General features: G+C 38.4%; 1 protein-coding gene across 1 annotated transcript in view; it reads left to right on the forward strand.

Moving 5' to 3' along the window:
• Nucleotides 1–19506, forward strand: part of HCFC2 (host cell factor C2) — a 33734-nt gene extending 14228 nt beyond the window's left edge. Inside the window, exons 7-15 of the mRNA XM_032221404.1 lie at nucleotides 1483–1671; nucleotides 3156–3341; nucleotides 4504–4550; nucleotides 5906–6023; nucleotides 10577–10647; nucleotides 12277–12417; nucleotides 13825–14010; nucleotides 14983–15268; nucleotides 16787–19506. Coding sequence (XP_032077295.1) covers nucleotides 1483–1671; nucleotides 3156–3341; nucleotides 4504–4550; nucleotides 5906–6023; nucleotides 10577–10647; nucleotides 12277–12417; nucleotides 13825–14010; nucleotides 14983–15268; nucleotides 16787–16812 — 1250 coding nt within the window. The 3' untranslated portion in view covers nucleotides 16813–19506. The remainder of the gene's footprint in view (nucleotides 1–1482; nucleotides 1672–3155; nucleotides 3342–4503; nucleotides 4551–5905; nucleotides 6024–10576; nucleotides 10648–12276; nucleotides 12418–13824; nucleotides 14011–14982; nucleotides 15269–16786) is intronic.
• Nucleotides 19507–19715: the final 209 nt, after the last annotated feature.

Below are 19715 nucleotides of genomic sequence, written 5' to 3' on the forward strand. Positions count from 1 at the left end.
AATAGATTTATTGGATGTGTCATATTGGCACGAGCTGGTGGAAACCGACTCTAAATGTTCCCCTGGTTTTCACCTAATTAAAAGTAAAAGTTCTTTCACTTTCTCCAAGCAATCAGTCCTATGGTCCAATCAAGATACAGTCCAGTCTTCTCCTCCTGGACACCTGGTGGGAATGTCCTTGGTTCCCAAGAGAAAGTATTTTATTTTGGCTACAGTACCCCAGCTATCTCTACTTCCCCCTCCCCTTTCCCACAGCTCCAGTTGTGGTAGCCCCAGAGTGGCCCCAGCCAGGTCAGCTTCAGAGTTGACACTGTGATCAATTGGTATTTTTGGGGAATGGTGTTTAACACATGTAAGTAGATTAATGGGGAAATTTTCAAATGTTAAAGGTGTCATTGCGAGGTTGAATTACATTTCAAAGCTTTGAAATCAAACTGCTTATCAGGAACTATGGCTGTATCATATGAGGAAGGTGGGAGTGGCTAAAATGAAGAGCAGGTTTTGAATCTCTAGCTTCCTAGGACTTGCTGGACCTAAAGGGCGAATGATGAAACATGGTGTCTATCTCATCAATGCCATAATTATGCACTTGCATCAGGCATTGGGATGGAAACAAATAATCATTCATATGATGACTTCACATACAAGCTCTTTTTTTATTTCATTGTGCTTTGCTATGGATGCTGCCGTGTGTTATATAGAATAGAATAACAGAATTGGAAGGGACCTTGGAGGTCTTCTAATCCAACCCCCTGCTTAGGCAAGAAACCCTACACCACTTCAGACAAATGGTTATCCAACATCTTCTTAAAAACTTACAGTGTTGGAGAATTCACAACTTTGAGGCAAATTGTTCCATTGATTAATTGTTCTAACTGTCAGGAAATTTCTCCTTAATTCTAAATTGCTTCTCTCCTTGATCAGTTTTCATCCATTGCTTCTTGTCCTACTCTCAGGTCTTTTGGAGAATAGTTTGACTCCCTCTTCTTTGTGACAACCCCTGAGATATTGGAACACTGCTATCATGTCTCCCCCAGTCCTTCTTTTCATTAAACGAGACATACCAAATAGGATGGTAGACTGTAATTTTACCAACATGATTTTGTCTCATACATTCATCAACTGGAATTCTAGACATACCCGGTTCCTGCAACTATTCTTTATATGTTTTAGCCTCCAGTCCCCTAGTTTAAATAGTTTAAATATGTGAATAGGGTGACTAAACAAACCATGATATCTTTTAAGCCAGTAAACAACTATTGTCGGACTTGTTGCTAGTTTAACTCTAGTTAATAACTATGTACATTGCATAGATTTTATAGGATTTCCTGGTTTATTTTGTTTTTCTACCTCCAATAAACAGTGGTAAGAATGAACTTGCTCATTATGAGTTAGTGTGTATTAAGCAGTTGGCGTAGAGTTAATTTGATTAAATCCTAATGCCGTCAAATATTAATTTGTTTTTATTTAATTTGTTATCAGATACTTTAGAATGGATAAATCTAATCCCAGATTGTCAAGAAGACAAAAACAATGTGTTACCAGGTCCAAGAGCTGGCCACTGCACAGTCATTGTTGGCTCTCGCTTGTATATATGGAGTGGCAGAGACGGCTACAGGAAAGCTTGGAACAATCAAGTTTGCTGCAAAGATCTTTGGTATCTAGATACAGGTGAGTGGTCTACCTAATACTTTCTGATAACATTATTGATGGTGATTAAAAACCTGCTCAGATTTAAATGTATTTGCTTTTCTGTTTATGAAACTTTTTTTTTATAAATTTTTATTTTTATTACACAGACAACACATACAAATAACAATAAGAAAAAAAAAAACATCATCACATACAGCATGTCATTTGGTTACAGGTGTTTTAACATCCATACTCTCGAATAACATTTACCATCACAGATTTTACATCTAATATAATTAAATACCTCACTTTCATTGTACAGTATATGTTCAATTACGATTAGTATTTTTTCCCCCAGTAAATCATAGTTCCTTTACATTCTTGATTATCTACTTGATAACAGTATACCTTTATATAATCCCCATGTGAAAGAAAAGGTTTTTTTTTTACCAACCATTTATATTTATATATCACTATTTTCCATTATACATAATTCCACCAATCAACTATCAGGGACGCTTATGTTCATTGTTATCCTTGTACATCATACCTTCAAACAAAAATCTTATTCCTTCATTTTTCCACAAAATATTCTAAATAGTCACTACATATATATACCAATTTTTAATTATTCCCTTATTAAAATTATTTATCAATAACAAGATATCATTGTAATATGTTCTTAAGATTATACTTTATATCACCAATCATGCTGTGAAATAGATTAACAACGATACAATGAAAAACTGATGCATCTATGAATTGAATACTTTAGAATTTTTTGCTTTAAAAAGGATAAGGATAACAATGATTTTATGTATACTTGATAGAGGATTGGTGATGTTTTTGAAACTTTAAAAAATTCAGGTAATGTAGGTAAGAATTGCTCTCTTCTGAGACTCCACACTTAGGCTGGAGTTACACAATCCACAAGGCTGAAACATGGTTAGTTTATTGTTTATTGTTATGAGAACAATAGGCAGTTAAATTAGTTCAGTAAATAAGGACTCGCTTAATGAAGGATCCTGTGATTGATTCCATTTTAACATTCCAGTTCTAACATTTCAGTTCTAACATCTGTTATTGTTATGCCTGCCCTGTAGTTTGAAGAATTAAGAAAATACTTTAAGCCTTTTCCTTTTCCTTCCCAGCTTACATATCTGAGCAAACCATCATTTTCTCCTCTAATCAAAACTGTCCAAACAAAGGATATTGAGGAATTTTGTGCCTATAGGTTCGGGTATCAAGAGAGAATCTTGGGGGGGAATTCTTGAAGTTGAACTCCACACGTCTTAAAGTGGTTGAGATTGAGATACACTCTCGTAGAGTTTTGACACTAGATATTAGATAGGCTTGGACTGTCTTTACAATATTAATGTGTGTTCCTTCTCTTCATTTGAGAACTTGCTGGAATAAATGCTTCTTTTCTGAAGCATGCTGTGTATATAATGCTTGTATTAGAAAATTTAAAATTTTTTTAAAAAGACTTTCATTTTATTGTAATTGCATTCTTCTCTTTTAAGAGAAACCACCAGCACCATCGCAGGTACAGTTGATCAGAGCTACAACTAATTCATTTCAAGTTAAATGGGACGAAGTTCCTACTGTTGAAGGATACCTTCTTCAACTACATTTAGATGTGCCCACACCGGTTGCAACTGACGTATCCTTTACGGTGACACCTGAGCCACAGTCATCCTGTGTGCAAGGTAAAGTAGCACATTTCCCAAAATTAAAGCAAGTTTATAAGTTACATGAGTAAAATAGTTGCATAACTCTCTTTTTTTTCTGGAATGTCTCTTGTGGTTTGGGATTGATTCTGGCCTAACTTCCATTCTAAGATCTTGCTGATCTGTTGGAGATTGGTGCATATCATCACCCAACCTGCCTTCCTCGGGTCAGGACATAGCAAGCAAAGCATAAAGTGACAAAAGGACCCAATTTGCTTAACAAAGATTGATTTTATAGTGTACCTTTCAAATGTCAGAGGAGAGTTTAAATCTTACAACAAACCAAAAGATTTCACAGATGAAAAGAAAGCATAGTATGGATATTTTGAAGCAACCTGAAGCTACAGTTTCTGAACGATGCTCTTTCTTAAACTTAAAAAGTCAGAACTGCAAATCTTTAAAAATGTCATTTGAGCTTCAGATCAACCCATCATGTACATCAGACCTGGGCATTTTGGCTGTCCCTTTCAGGCCCATGTGAGGCCACTTGGAAGTTACAAAATAAAATGTAATTAATGCCGGAGGGGCAGGAGAGGAAGACAAGCGTGCTCCTTTAGTTCACTGGCAAGAGAAAGAGCTTTTCTGCATCTGCGGCAGAGGCAGCTGGGCTGAAGTGAGGCTCCACATTCCCTCCTCCCTCAATACATTGGCACCAGCAGCAGAATTAAGTTCAGCCTATTGGTTTGGCCACCATAACAGTCCCAGTTTCTAATGTGGCCCCTGGGGAAAATTAATTGCCTATCTAGATATTACATTAACAAAAGAATAATTATTGATCAAACTGGAGATTTCTGATTTCTTTATCAATCTTTGTTCCAGGATTGTGGGTGGCTGTTTTTGGCAGAAAATTAAAAAATGAAAGGCAAAATGAAATTGTCTCCTTTAAAAAAAAAAACAATAATTACTCAAGACTGTGAAAAATTCCTGGTCCTGATTGATTATTTAGAATTAAACTTTCCCAGGCTTTACTGAATTGTGCCCACTATCTAGATTGATTAATTCATTCATCTCAGAATCGATGGGAGGGTCTTCTTGCCTTTAATTCCTTTAACTATTTGTACCTTTACATAGAACAGCATCCCCTCTCCCCCTTTTCTTATGCAGCAAGTTCTAAAATGAATTAATATTTTCCATCTTCCAGGAACTAAACTGGATCTCCACCCCAAAACTCTCAGTGCCTCAAGCAATGTAAGTTAATACCGTGAAGGATATTATTAGGATTTTTTTCCCAAATAATATGAATATGTGCTCAAAAGTTACAATGTAAGTGGTCTATATGATTATTAGCAAACAAAACCCTTATTACCTAGTAGCCGTTCTAAAGCCAAAATACTAATTTTGCCTAATCAAATCTCTCTTGTGTTGGCTAACTAGGACAAAACATGCAAACGTTACATATCCAAGGATTCAGCAGTGTGGTGATGCCACTTGTGAAATCCGGGTCAGCCAAGTTCGGCTGAACCGGTAGGGCTGAACTGGTAGGGACGATTGTCCTTGGTTCTGCGTACAGGTAGTAAAAAAGCTCACGGCTGAGCTGCGCAATTGTCGGAAGCTTTTTAAAGCATTTAAAGAAAAAATGCTTTAAAAAGTGAGGAAAAATGGCCATCCTCACCCAGTCACATGACCCACCACCACCACCAAGCCACACCCACAGAACCGGTGGAGGGGGAATTAGATTTCACCTCTGTACCCACCCAACCATCCAGCCTATCATACCTTTTTTTCTCATTGCTTTCCTAATCAACAAAGGCATCATCTGGTAGACCATGCCTATGTATCCACCCTGAAGGCTCTCTAACACTTGTTCCTCATCCCAAATTAAGATATCTTGAGTTTCTTTTTATCCTACCCAAAGTAGCACCAAACCCAAGCTTGCCAGCAGACCCACTGGAGAGTTCTTGGGCCTCTGAACCCAGTCGCTGGATGGATTTTTAAAAAAGGGGTCAACTATATCACCATGATATATATCACTGTCTTATTAGAACTATAAAGTCAAGGACGACTTTTAGAGTGGATTGGGAAGCCCAATCCAAGACTTTGTGAGGGCATAGGTTGCACATCCTGCTTTTGGGAGCCAGTTTTCTCCTCACCCAGCAGCATATGGGAGGATATAGCAATAGACACCAATGTTCAGGTGATTAGGGGCCAAAGGGGATATTTCTCCTTCCCTCAGCAGAATGAGTTCAGAACCTATGCTAACTCACACACACACACCAACCCCCCCCAAAAGTTCAGATATTAGTTCCTATATAAACCATAAAATCTATAGAGCAGTGTTTCTCAACCTTGGCAACTTGAAGATGTCCGGACTTCAACTCCCAGAATTCCCCAGCCAGCGGATGCTGGCTGGGGAATTCTGGGAGTTGAAGTCCGGACATCTTCAAGTTGCCAAGGTTGAGAAACACTGCTATAGAGACTATTGGGCAAAAGATTCATAAAGCTGTTGGTTTCCAACCAGAAGCAGAATCAAGAGTCCTTAGATGCTGATAGCCATAAACACAGTGGTTACTACAGAGAAATTGGTACTTGTCTTCTCTGTCTAGGTGCAAATTTCCATTTCAGAGGCTAAGGCCAAGATTCCAGAAACTGAAAATACGAAGAAAAACCATTCCGTTTCCAAAGAGTCCAATGTCCCTTTATGTTTGCCTGCTAGCACTTTAGGTAAGCAGCACTAAGTTAAAACTTATTTGTCAAGTGTGGTTCCAGATGTCTGAGGGATAAGAATGGATATCAACACTTTGATTTTTAATAATACATTTGTATTGTTATTTTTGTCAATGGAAATAATGTCAGCGCAACAGTGGCGGAGAATGTTTATCACAGAGAGTTATCCCGTGTGAAATTGTCTCGTGGCAAGTTCTCCCCACAGCGAGTTGGTTGTGGCGAGATGGCCACGGCGAGTTGTCCCATTCTGTGAAAATGAGCATCCCAGACAAAACCATGTAGAGACACCGCCCCCTCTTTGATTTGATTTTAGTAAGTTTTTAAAATAGATTTAATGCGAATAAACATTCAAAATGGACATCTTATATACCCCAAAGACCTAAAACCACATTATTAAGCCATTTTGCTGCATGGACATCCCAGCTACATCTGCAGACCTCCCAAACCGTCTGCACGTCTCATTTTTGGTGAAAAACGGGGCATGCAGAGAGTTTGAAAGGCCTGCAAAGTGCTCCTGGGAGCTGAAGGGGAGCAAAAATAAGCAACAATATGGCATGCATAGCTTTTAGGAAGCTTGTAGAGTGCTCCTTGGGGGGGGGGCAAAAACAAGCAAAAAGCAACTCGTTTTTCTCTTTATTTTTGCTTTCCACAGCCCCCAGGAACACTTTGCAGGCCTCCCAAACCCTCTGCATGTCAATTTTTGTGAAGGGGGCGGGTTTAGGGAGGCTAACAATGCTGTATTGAGTCTATACGTTTTCACCCTCCTTTTTGGGGAGGCGGGGGGGAGAGGTGCATATTATACTCCGAAAAATATGGTACATATCTAACACTTAACCAAGCTATGAATAGGTTTTTATAATACATGCAAGCACTGCCTTTGCTTGAATCAATAAATAATATAGTAACCGTAATTCCTTATTTCATTCAGACTGAGAAAAGATGGTTGCCAGGTTTATACCAAGCCAGGCCACTAAACCAGCTTTAAATTGTAGGTGAATATTAATCTATAATTTAAAGCTGGTTTAATGGCCTGGCTTGGTATATTCATATGCCATGTTCAGTGTACATTATGCATCAGAAAACTATAAAAATAAAACAAAAACACACATCATGTTCTATGCAATTGAATTGAAAACCCCTGATACGATACAATAGCAGAGTTGGAAGGGACCTTGGAGGTCTTCTAGTTCAACCCCCTGCCTAAGCAGGAAACCCTATGCCTTTTCAGACAAATGGCTATTCAACATCTTAAAGACTTGCAGTGTTGAGGCATTCATAACTTCTGGAGGCAAGTTGTTCCACTGATTAATTGTTCTAACTGTCAGGAAATTTCTCCTCAGTTCTAAGTTGCTTCTCTCCTTGATTAGTTTCCACCCATTGCTTCTTGTTCTACCCTCAGGTGCTTTGGAGAATAGTTTGACTCCCTCTTCTTTGTGGCAAACCCTGAGATATTGGAACACTGCTATCATGTCTCCCCTAGTCCTTCTTTTCATTAAACTAGACATACCGAGTTCCTGCAACTGTTCTTCATATGTTTTAGTCTCCAGTCCCCTAATCATCTTTGTTGCTCTTCTCTGCACTCTTTCTAGAGTCCCCACATCTTTTCTACATCGTGGCGACCAAAACTGAATGCAGTATTCCAAGTGTGGCCTTACCAAGGCATTATAAAGTGGTATTAACACTTCAAGTGATCTAGATTCTATCCCTCTGTTTATGTAGCCTAGAACTGTGTTGGTTTTTTTGGCAGCTGCTGCACACTGCTCATATTTAAATGGTTGTCCACTAGGACTCCAAGATCCCTCTCACAGTTACTACTATTGAGCAAGGAGCACCTATACTGTACTTGTGCATTTCGTTTTTCTTGCCTAAATGTAGAACCTTACTCTCTTCACCATTGAATTTCATTTTATTAGATCAGCGTTTCTCAACCTTGGCAACTTGAAGATGACTGGACTTCAACTCCCAGAATTCCCCAGCCAGCATTCGCTGGCTGGGGAATTCTGGGAGTTGAAGTCCAGTCATCTTCAAGTTGCCAAGGTTGAGAAACACTGTATTAGATAGTGCCCAATGTTCAAGTTTGTCAAGATCCTTCTGTATCGTAAGCCTGTCTTCTGGAGTGTTGGCTATTTCTGCCAGCTTGGTGTCATCTGCAAATTTGATGAATTCCCCATTTATTCTTTCGTCCAAATCATTGATGAAGATGTTGAAGAGTACTGGGCCTAAAATAGAGCCTTGGGGTACTCCACTGCATACTTCCCTCCATGTAGATGCAGTTCCATTGAGGACTACACGTTGAGTGCGGTTGGTCAGCCAGTTATGAATCCATCTGGTGGTGATGCTGTCCAACCCACGTTCTTCTACTTTATCTAGTAGTAGGTTATGGGCTACCTTATCAAATGCCTTACTGAAGTCCAAGTAATATATATATATCGATGGCATTTATATATATATATATATATATATATATATATATATATATATATATATATATATATATATATATATATATATATATCGATGGCATTCCCCTGGTCCACTAATTTTGTCACATTATCAAAGATTGCAATAAGATTAGTCTGTCATGATCTGTTTTTGACAAACCCATATTGGCTTTTGGCTATTATTTCTAGGTGTTCGCTAATTTGTTGCTTGATTATATTTTCAAGAATCTTTCCTGGTATTGAGGTCAGACTGATAGGTCTATAGTTTCCTGGATCTATTTTTTTTTCCTTTTTTGAAGATGGGAACCACATCAGCTCTTTTCCAGTCCTCTAGCAATTCCCCAGTGCTCCAGGATCTCGGAAAGATATAGTTCAGTGGTTCTGAGATCTCATCTGCCAGTTCCTTCAGAACCCTGGGGTGTAATCCGTCCGGTCCTGGTGATTTGAACTCGTCTAGGGTAGACAGGTGCTCACTTACCATTTTCTTCCCTATTTCAATTTGTGTTCCTAATCTGATTTTTGTGGTGCTGTTTTTGATAGGTTGGACTGTTTTATCTCTTTGTGTAAAGACAGGTGCAAAAAAATGAGTTAAATAGTTCTGCTTTCTCCCTGTTGCTTGTCACCTTCTTACCACTTTCTCCCAGCAATGGACCAATTGTTTCCTTAACCTTTTTCTTGTTTTTAACATGTTGGAAGAAGCTTTTTTTGTTATTTTTTACTTTTGTGGCAAGCCTTTCTTCATTGTGAGCCTTAGCTTTCCTTACTTCATCTTTACAGGCTCGGGCTATTTGCTGATGTTCTGCCTTAGTTATGTCCCCCTCTTTAAACTTTTTATACTTAACTTTTTTGTCTTTCAATTTGTCAGAGAGTTCATGCCGGTAGAATTTAAATCCTTCTAGCTGTATGTTCCATTTGTGGGTTTCATCCCACCATATTTGAAGTTCAGATGAAATTGGAAGCTAGGGAAGATAGAACAGTTTCCAATTTTTCAGCATGTATGCAGGTATAAAGATTTGTTCATGCATTGATTTATGAAGCAAAACTGTGATCAAATGAGTTTTTTAAGATACAAATAAGCATATCTGCTCCTAATATAGGTGAGGACAACCTGGGCCAATCAAATAGCCATAAGACTCTTTTAATTTGCCTTTTCTTTAACCAGATGATCTATATTTTGAGATCTCTCAACCGGAACTGTTTAATTTTTAGTGTAATAATTTTATTCAGTCTTCCCTTATTCTTATACCTTATGGATTTTTTTAAGAAAATTACAATGTTAGGTTTCTTTTGATTTTCTTCTCAATTGGAAATAATATTTAATTTGGATTGAATGTAGATATTACTTTTTTGCCATTTTTAACTTTCGATACGTATGCAGTATATGAAATTATGCTGTATGAATGAAGTTTAGATATTTGAGTTACAAATAACTATGTTTTTAAAACTGCATTTAAAAAAAAAACAATGGTGGAGATTTGTTGCACGTCAGATCAATTATTTGTTTCCATATATTTAGTTTATATTTTGAATAAAGTTGGGCTATAAATATTCCAAGTTTTAATTAAGTCACTGACATCTAAAATTACAATTTAAACTGTTTACAGTACTTAATATTATTAAGCATATTAATATTCATTGTGCCATGTATTTTTAATATGTTCCAAAAAATGTAGGCGAAGGAATGTTTGTTTGTTTTTTAAAGCCTGGAATCTGGTAAATGTACAATATCTTGTCGAAGATCCCACATGAAAATGTAGGATTTTGAATCTTGGTTGCCCTTGATTACTTTTTAAAAATGAAGCTATTTTATTTAATTTTGCATTCATAAACCTGAATAAACTTGAATTCAATTTAATTCTAAATTGAATTCAAGTTTATTTTTTTTCATTCAGCATACTGGTATATATCTGTTCTTGATAGTCATGCATTACAGGCAGTTTGTCAGTTGCTTTCCAAGTAGAAAGCCAGCATTTTGCTTCTTGTCTGTACAACTGAAATATTATGGAACGTTATCTCTGAAAGAGATAAAGAGATTTCCACTGTTGATGGATTTACTTTTGCAAGTGTTTGTACCTGTAGTAAAAGAATTTTCAAATGTCTTTCTCCTAGTTAAAGAGTCTCCAGTGCCCTCCACTAGAGCCACAGTTGTTAACCCTCTTGATTCAGCTGTTCAATCGCCTGTAAGTACATGACACATTTTGAGCAGCAGATATTCCCAATAAGATTTATCACTTAGAGAAAGATCAGTATTTTATGTTATCAGTTTCCTCAGTTAGAGGAAACTGAGTCAGTCACACCATTTGCAGACTTGACAACTTTTATTCCCTATGTGTGCCTTAATTGCTCATTCTATAAAATGCATTAGTTTAACGTAGCCTTGGCAACTATGACATCAAATTGATTTCAGTTGCTGTCTTGACTTTTCTGCAGCATGGAGTTATATGAAGAATATTTCACAGAGGGCTAGTATATAAGTGGTTGGTTGACTTAAATACACTGGGAGTGGTCTGGTGGCCTAGAGGTGGAGTTCTTGTCTCACAATTGGGAGGCTGTGAGTTCGATTTCTCTCTCTCTGGGCACACTAAGAATGTATCTGCTGAACAAAACTCCACCTTGGCGACAGGAATGGCATCCGGCCATTAAAACACTCTGCTAGCTCCATTCAGTTTCCCAGACTCCACCCCACAAGGGAGTATGAGGTCGTTAAAAGAAGATGACGTTAATACATTGTACAAGCAGTTTTATAACCACAATTGGGATTGGGATTTTCCACAAGTCGTTGCAGTCACAAGTTGCTTCAGGCCTGCATTTACAATAGTTTTTACACTGGTCATTCAGTGAATCCAGCTCAATGTATATTTTTTGTTGGACATAATCGTAAGCACGTAGCCGCAGGACACTGCAACTGGTCATAATGAGAGTCATTTTACAGCTGTAAATGGAAGCACAGGTTGTAAGTTACTTTTTCCAAGGCCATTGTAACTTTGAACGGTCTTTAATAAAATGGTCGTAAGTCAAGGATTACCTGTGTCAATGATAATTGACATGTGTAGTACTATCACATAATCTGCTCTCTCCTCCTAGCATTGGTAGGGCTGTCATAGAATGTGGAGGGGGAGATTTAATTCCTTCCACATTCAGGTCTCCAAGACTGAATTGTATATTAGACTTTCCTCTTGATGTGGAAAACGTCTGTTAGGAATATAATCTTAACGGTTGGGTTGGCAATATATAAATCATATAGCAATGCTGTACCTGTTTCTTTAAATCATACTGTAAAATGTGATTGGTTGCTGTTTTCCTCAATCGGCCATAAGAGGGAGCCAGAATGACTGTTAGCTTTCTGTTTGTTAGATGCTGGGCTGATCTGATCTGAGTGTTTTGGAAGCTGGCTGTTAGAAAGTGCTAATAGCAAACTTTGAGTACCAGACTGTTTTATGATTATGGACTATGTTATTTGGATTATCCCTTAACTGAAAGACGTTGATGACTGACTGTCTTATCCGTGTATGACTTGGACTGTTGATGGACTCTGATACCTCTATTTCCATGAAAGTAAAAGCCTGTTTAAACTACAGTGTGTCTGTATGCTGGTTTGTGTGTTCTCCAACACAACTCTCACAACGCTTCCCTGAACGCACTCGCTCTCCCAACCGGGAGCTTACCTAACACTGGTTATGGGCCCAGGTTATACCAGACGTAGCTAAAGGAGAGTTGGTGTTGATACGCAATACCACATACAGACAGCTGGGGAGCTTACCTAACAACATCCATATTTTTAATACTGCCTGCTGCTCTTTGAATTATAGAAAACTTCACCACCAAAGCAGAATTCAAGAGTGAGGACACAAGAACGAAAGTGGAATGATGTTGGGATTTTTCAAAGCAACACGGCATTAGTGAGCCAGTTTTATTTGCTGCAAGAAGAAAAGATTTTTTCCAGCAAGAAGGTTAGTTGAATTTTCCTATTAAATAGTAACAACAAGATTAAGTAGGGAGGTGATTGGATCTTGGAAGTTGAGATGAAGGAATTAGTATCTTATGTAAAGAACTAACCAAGCTTGTGCCCTATGCCCATGATGGTGAATCTACGGCCTCCCTGAAGCCTCCTGGGACCAAAAATGGGGCGCCGGGGGGGGGGGGCGTTGCACATCCCCCCCCCGCTTCCCCCACTCTGTTTTTGGTCCCAGGAGGCTTCAGGGAGGCCTGCTAGGACCAAAATGGTGGGGGGGGGCATGTGCAGGGGCACAGGGCGCACGTGGGGTTGTCATGTGTGCATTGCATTATGGGTGTGTGCACATGCGCACTGACAGCACGAGGACAAAAAAGGTTAGCCATCACTGCCCTATGCCATTCTAGTTGTTGTGGTTATGGGTTTGTAGTATTTACATAGTCTTTTTCTGACACCAGTTAACCTTATAAACTTTTCTTCTTTCAATTTGGGAACCCTATTTCTTTTTTTAAAAGCAGAGATTTGCATCGGCTTTTATACAAATGAAACTCAACGTGATTTATTTTGATTAATATTAAAAATCATTATGATTTTGTGATTTTACGTTTAACATTTTCAGTTTGATAGTAACTTTTAGATATTTATAGGAACCACAACCAAGATGTTCAGGGGCGTTTAACATTTGGGCTTTAAGTTATATACGTTAATCATTGATACTATTCTCAAATTAAGCAGAGGTAAATCTCATTTGCCATTTGAAAATGTATCATATATTCCACTCTCCCATTTACACCAGTGGATCTTAAAAACATTCAACGCTGGTTTTGCTTAATAGGCAGCTATGCTGAAAGCTTTTCCTAATAGGAAATTCGGTCTAGAACAGGGGTGTCAAACTCGCAGCGTCACTGCAGTGCAGTGGTGGGTTCCACATCCCATTGTAACCAGTGCACTGCAACAGGGCCGGGCGTCCACCATCAGCACGCGCACAGCATGCGCATGTGTACTTACCACCTGCGATGCTCTAGCTGCTTGGCGGAGTGTCGCGCAGGCACCATACGCTCCGTACGTGAAAGCCCCGATCGGCTCAAATACAGGTACGGTGGGCCCTCCCACCGTGGGCCCTCCGGAGCACCATACTGGAACGGTACCTGATGCTCCCAGCAGGCACCGGTACGCGTGTACCAGGGCGTACCGGTCGTATCTCACCACTGCTGCAGTGTCACAGGACGTATCATGACTTTTCTCCCCTTCGCTAAACCAGGTGTGGACGTAGCTAGTGCATGACTCATTTGGTCCGTGGGCCGTGAGTTTGACACCGTTCATCTAGAACATAAGGAGTCTTTAGAACCTGTGTTTTAAGAAAAGCAAATAATTATTTATTTCTTTTCATGTTATTTATGTTTAGGGAGACAATACAGATATTCCAAATGCCAGTTTATTTAAGAAACAGGATCTCGCTCCTGGCACTTTATACAGGTTCAGGGTTGCTGCAATTAATGGATGCGGTGTAGGGCCTTTCAGCAAAATCAGTGAATTTAAGACTTGCATCCCTGGATTTCCCGGAGCACCTTCAATTGTCAAAATTAGCAAGGTAATAATTCTTCCGTCTTTCCTCCTTCTCTGTGTGTAAATCTGAATAGGGAATGTTAACATTCATGAAAGGCTTAGAGAAATGAATGTTCCTTGGAAAAGCCGGCAATGGAAAAATAAGGCATTGTTAGCAAAGTAAGTAATTTTGACTTGACCAAAAAAAACAAAAAACCCCAACCTCTGAGTAGTCATCAGACTTTTGGTACAATGGTTAACAATATGGATTCTTAATGGAAAAAATCTTACTGTTAAATCCAACATTGGATCTTGGAGCAGCTTTAGTCATGATGTAACTTCTATTTTCATATCTAGAACCACACACACACACATATATATATATATGTGTGTGTGTGTGTGTGTGTGTGTGGTATACGTATGTATATATGTATTATGTCACAACCCCTGGTATGCCCAAACATGTGAGGAAGCATACTGCTTCCTTTCTCTGTATCAGGTCACCCCCGGAGACCATCCAGACAGAAAGCCATTATTTTTAATGTTGCCTTTGTTATTTATCAGTACAAATGCAACACACACACACACACACACACACACACACAACATTATAATAATGTACCCTACTGGAGAAATAACTGAAACACTATAAAATGTCATAATCTCAACACAGACATATGTGTTTTGAAAGACAATATTTAATCCCGGATCACTTTATCATGAGAAGCCTGTTTTATTTAACCATGTTTTATTGAATAAATCATTGATTACTCTGTTCCCAGATCACACTAAATCAGAAACACAGGACATTTGCAGTCTTGAATTGAATTTTTACAACACACTAACCCAGAATCCAGAAAGCTATATTATGGCTCAGTAGTACAATGTATGAACTGAATAGTGCCTCTGAGTTTTTTGTTCGGTATTGAGCAGCACATACCATGAATTAGAGAACAAAATTACAGTGTTTTTCCTCTCTAGAATTGTAAAAGGAGGGTTTTTTTGCTTCTTCCTTTAGAGTGCAGACTGTATTCATCTTTCATGGGAGCCTCCAGTTTCCCCTTCGGGAAATATCTTGGAATATTCCGCTTATTTGGCAATAAGAACCACTCAGCTTCATGAAAATCCTAATCAACTGATGTTCATGAAAATCTATTGTGGCCTTAAGACCTCATGTACAGTGACTGCTGCCCAACTTGCAAATGCTCACGTTGATCATACATCCAAGCCGGCCATTGTGTTCAGGATTTCGGCCAAGAATGAGAGGGGATATGGACCTGCCACACAGGTTCGATGGCTCCAAGGTAAATTGAGTGGTTGACCCAAAATCTTTCTCAAAAGAGGTAGTCCTCAACTTACGACCACAATTGAGCTCAGAATTTATGTTGCTAAGTGAGAATTTGTTAAGTGGATTTTGGCCCAGTCTATGACTTTTCTTGCCATGTTTGTTAAGTGAATCACTGCCCTTGTTGAATTGAGTAATATGGTTGTTAAGTGAATCTGGCTTCCCCATTGATTTTGCGGGTCAGAAGGCCGCCAAAGGTGATCACATGAACCTGGGACACTGCAACCGTCATAAATATGAACCAGCTGTCACGCTTCCAAAGATAAATCACGTGACCATGGGGATGCTGCGGTGGTCGTAAGTATGAAAAATGGCACTCTTTTCAGTGCCATTGTAACTTTGAATGGTCACTAAATGAACTGTTATAAGTCAAAGACTATTGAAATATGTGAAAACATTTTTCAGGAATATATATGACAGATTTTCAGATTTAGCTCTATATAATGTAGTTTCAGTAGCCTTGACAATATTTCTTTGTTCAAACAGTTAACCAACAAATCAAATAAGTCTGCACCAAGACTCCATGTAGCAAGTCTGCAAATACAATTTGAGCGGGTACAGTTGTGTCTCTTGGACTACCAGCAGTTGCCTTCTCCTGTTCAGGGAATTCTAGGATTGATAGATAGCATAACTTACTTGAAAAACACCTATCAGTGGTGGGTTCCAGATTCCGTTTCAACCGGTACGGTTGGAATGGCCCCAGCGTCACCCACATGGATGCGCGCACGCACACACGCATGGTGTGAGCATGCATCGTACTTGCCTGCAATGCTTCCGCAAGCCTCCGCGACACTCCAGCTGCTCGGTGGAGCATTGCGAGGCGCCATATGCACTATGCGCGAACGCGCCAAAGGCTAAAAGCACAGATAGGTAGCTTGGGCAGGCTGGTGGGCCCTCCGGAGCACCGTACCGGAACGGTCCCCAGTGCTTCGGGCAGGTTCCAGTACGCCCGTACCAGGGTGTATCGCCTGCAACCCACCATTGCTATCTATCAACCTCATTCCTTGTTGAAAAAACCTTCTGCTGTATGGAGAATAATGTCATCTACACACAACTTCTTGTGGCTCTAGAACAACACTCTCATGAGGAAAGATTATAGTAGCATTTTAATATTGATAGGCAATAGGGTTGCAGTGGCTCAGTAGCTAAGACGTTGAGCTTGTCAATCAGAAGATCACCAGTGCAACGGTTCAAATCCCTAGCGCTGCGTAATGCCGCATATAATGTAACTCTGCCCATTTTTTTATAGTTGCTCTATTACAATTTTTAGCCCTACCAAAAAAAGTTATATGTGGCCCATAATTACTGAAAATTATATATCCCTGTTTTATTCAAAGTATATAGCATCAGTGAACAATTTGGTATAAAATGTTTCATTTGGATAGTCAAGAATAAACCCAGTTTTCAGGTTACAAAGAAATTTCATGGAAAGTTCTGAATACTTGAAGATGTAACAAAACTTTCTCTTTCCTTACAGAAATGAAAACATCAAGTTCAAAGTAGAAGCAGGACATTACACTGTGGATTATGAATTGGCAGTTAGTACTCTTGAAGTTTTACGAATCTTCCAAATATTTCATTTTATGCCAGCTTGAGATCAGCGTGGTACAGTCTTGAAAAACTGGGCCTATAGTGATCATATTTTTGGGTAGTACTTTATCCAGCATGGTCACTGGCTACTATACAGAAGATTATATAATCATTTGAATTTTTGGAGAGTCTTCCTTACATCTCCTAACACAGAGATCCCCAATTGTGTTAGCTTCCAACACATAGGAAAGGGCCATAGCTCAATGACTGAGCATGTGCCTTGCATGTGAATGGTGCCAAGGGAAAATCTCTGGCTAGTCCAGCTGGGGTTGGGAAAGGCCCTGTCTGAAAGCTCAGAGAATTGCTCCTGATAAATGTAGACAATCTTGAGTTAGATTATGGTTTGAATAAGGCTCTTTGTGTTCCTAAACATAGATGCTCAATTACTGCTTAAATTTCATTCAATTTAAAAAAGCAATGTGATGTGTTATGAAAATTGCTTAAAGAGAAAACTACCAGAGGAGGAGCAAGAATAATGTGTTACCTTATTGGTGAGATGGGAGGCATATAAACTACATAAATACTAATTTCTCTTTAAATTATTTTCAGGACAGATTTATAAATGTTTAAAATAGAACTCAGAGGTTTGCTTGGGGAGCCAATAAGCGAGTCCCCGAAAACTTTGCTTGTGTTCAGATCCTCATGGATGATGGTCTGTAAAACTATTGTAGAATGAGCTGTTTGAAGACTGCCGTAAATATATAGCATCAGAGCTGCTGGAAGTGAATTATTTGGTTTTCAACAGCATAACAATGGCCTTTTAAAATCATTAATACTGGTTAATTGAGTCACCTTTTTACAATAGTAACAATTTCAGAGAAAAGTTATTTGTCTTAGGCTTTTATTCATTCATTTTTGTGGCATAGGGCTGCTTTTGATGTACAGCTTTATTCATGGGTATGAGTCTCATCAACCTTATCAAAAAAAAAAAAAGGAAACAAGGCAATATGTATCCTTGTTAAACAAGAGTTGTTTCCCTGCCTAATTACATGTTTTCAAAAGTATTTGTGGGAGTGGCCTGGAGAGAATGAAAGCCATCATATAAAAATTATCTCTTTAGAATGAATTATAGTTTTGTGCTGAGACAGCATACAGCTGTGTGCCTTTGTCCAGTGAGAGGTTAAAAGACTCTTGAGTTAACATGATGGCCAGCCTAAGCATGAAAAACAACAAGCAGGGGCTATATTCAGTTACTGTTGTGGACACCACAATCAATTCATTACATTAGTTAATTTAAAAATGAGTTGTGGAGAATCTACAGGCCCGCACAGCTCTGTCACCCCTATTTCTATAGCATTAAGATACAGTGCTTACCAAAATTCAGCATTGTTAATTTTTGATAGTACAGTTTTTTCTGGTTTTAATAAAGATAAGGGCTAGAACTAGTGCTTTAACGCCTTCTTACCAGCTGCCTGAGAAGCAAATTGAAAATGTCTCCATTAATTCTCTGGCAGGTTCACTGTCAAGATTCCTTTCTTCTAGTATCCACATAAAAAAATGCAAGCCAGACTGCAAAACACTGGCCTGTGCAATGGGTATAAATCCCATTGAGCTGAGTAGAGCTTATTTCTACACAGTTTTGCATAAAGAATTTTTTTTAATGATACCCATAATGCATAGGCTAACAACCTAATTTTGGAATGAAGGCAAATCTGATGTGATGCCATAGGTCAGTACAGGTCTTCCAGCAAACTCTGACCATTTGGCTTAATAACAATTATATTGTTATGACATTATAAGGTAGAACCCAAAAGATAAACATCAAATGCAGTCCCCAAAGTATGACAAATCACAAGTGAGTAGATTATGCTCCTGTTCCACCTGAATTTCATATATATGCAGATTTGTTCTCCTCTGGCTTATATTTTGTATCCATGTTTAGTGTAACAAAGATACTTTTGTTTACAGTAACTTAAAATGTATAGAATATTTTAATATATTCATTTTTGTAAAGATTTTTCTAGTGTTTACAAACACATATTTTAATCTTTGAGACTATCCTAATATGCAAATTGCTGAACTAGTTACTTCTGTTATGAAAAGCAAATTCTGTGTAAATGCACTACTATTAATTTCTCATGGGCATAGAAATGTTAAAATCTGTAGAAAGTTTGAACATGTACAAAAGTACTCCATCATGAATGCATCACATACCCACAAAAAAAAGAAGAAGAAGAAAGGGAAAGAATCCTACGCTTTTTTTTTGGCATAATCATGCTATTTTGCACTAGTAAGAATTGTATCATTTTTGTGTTGGTTCCAGAAACTATCTGTATTGGTCTAAATTTAAAGCAGATTTGCACACCTTTGCATTGCTTTTCTGACACACATTTTTCATGACTTTCCTCAAAGGCTTGGGATTTTATTTTGCTAATTGCCTTAGTTTCCTATCATAACATTGGACTTCTGTAACATTTTTATCTTAATCATGTTATGACTAATGTGCCAGCTGCTTCATTTCCCTTAACAGTTTTTCTACATGAGACAGCAAAATAGTGCAAGTGCATCAAAAAGTAATAATCAGAATGCTAGTGGGCACTTTTTATCTACCACCTTATGTAGCAAAAATGTGTATGAAGCACTTATTAGGAATGTTAATCTGTTCCTAAGCACACAAGTGTATTAAATAGAGGCATTTAGATGCTGTTTTATACATGAGTAATTGTTTATCATAATATAGCATAAAGTGGCTAAATTGTGCCAGTATATAATATAGGTGGTGAATAGAGCTTAATGATGCATCCCACAGGGATATTTCTGTGAACAATAGTGCTTTTTACATTAATTTGCATGGACCTTATACAGATTCCTGTGGA

The sequence above is a fragment of the Thamnophis elegans genome, chromosome 7 (assembly GCF_009769535.1).
Source record: "Thamnophis elegans isolate rThaEle1 chromosome 7, rThaEle1.pri, whole genome shotgun sequence".
NCBI lineage: Eukaryota > Metazoa > Chordata > Lepidosauria > Squamata > Colubridae > Thamnophis > Thamnophis elegans.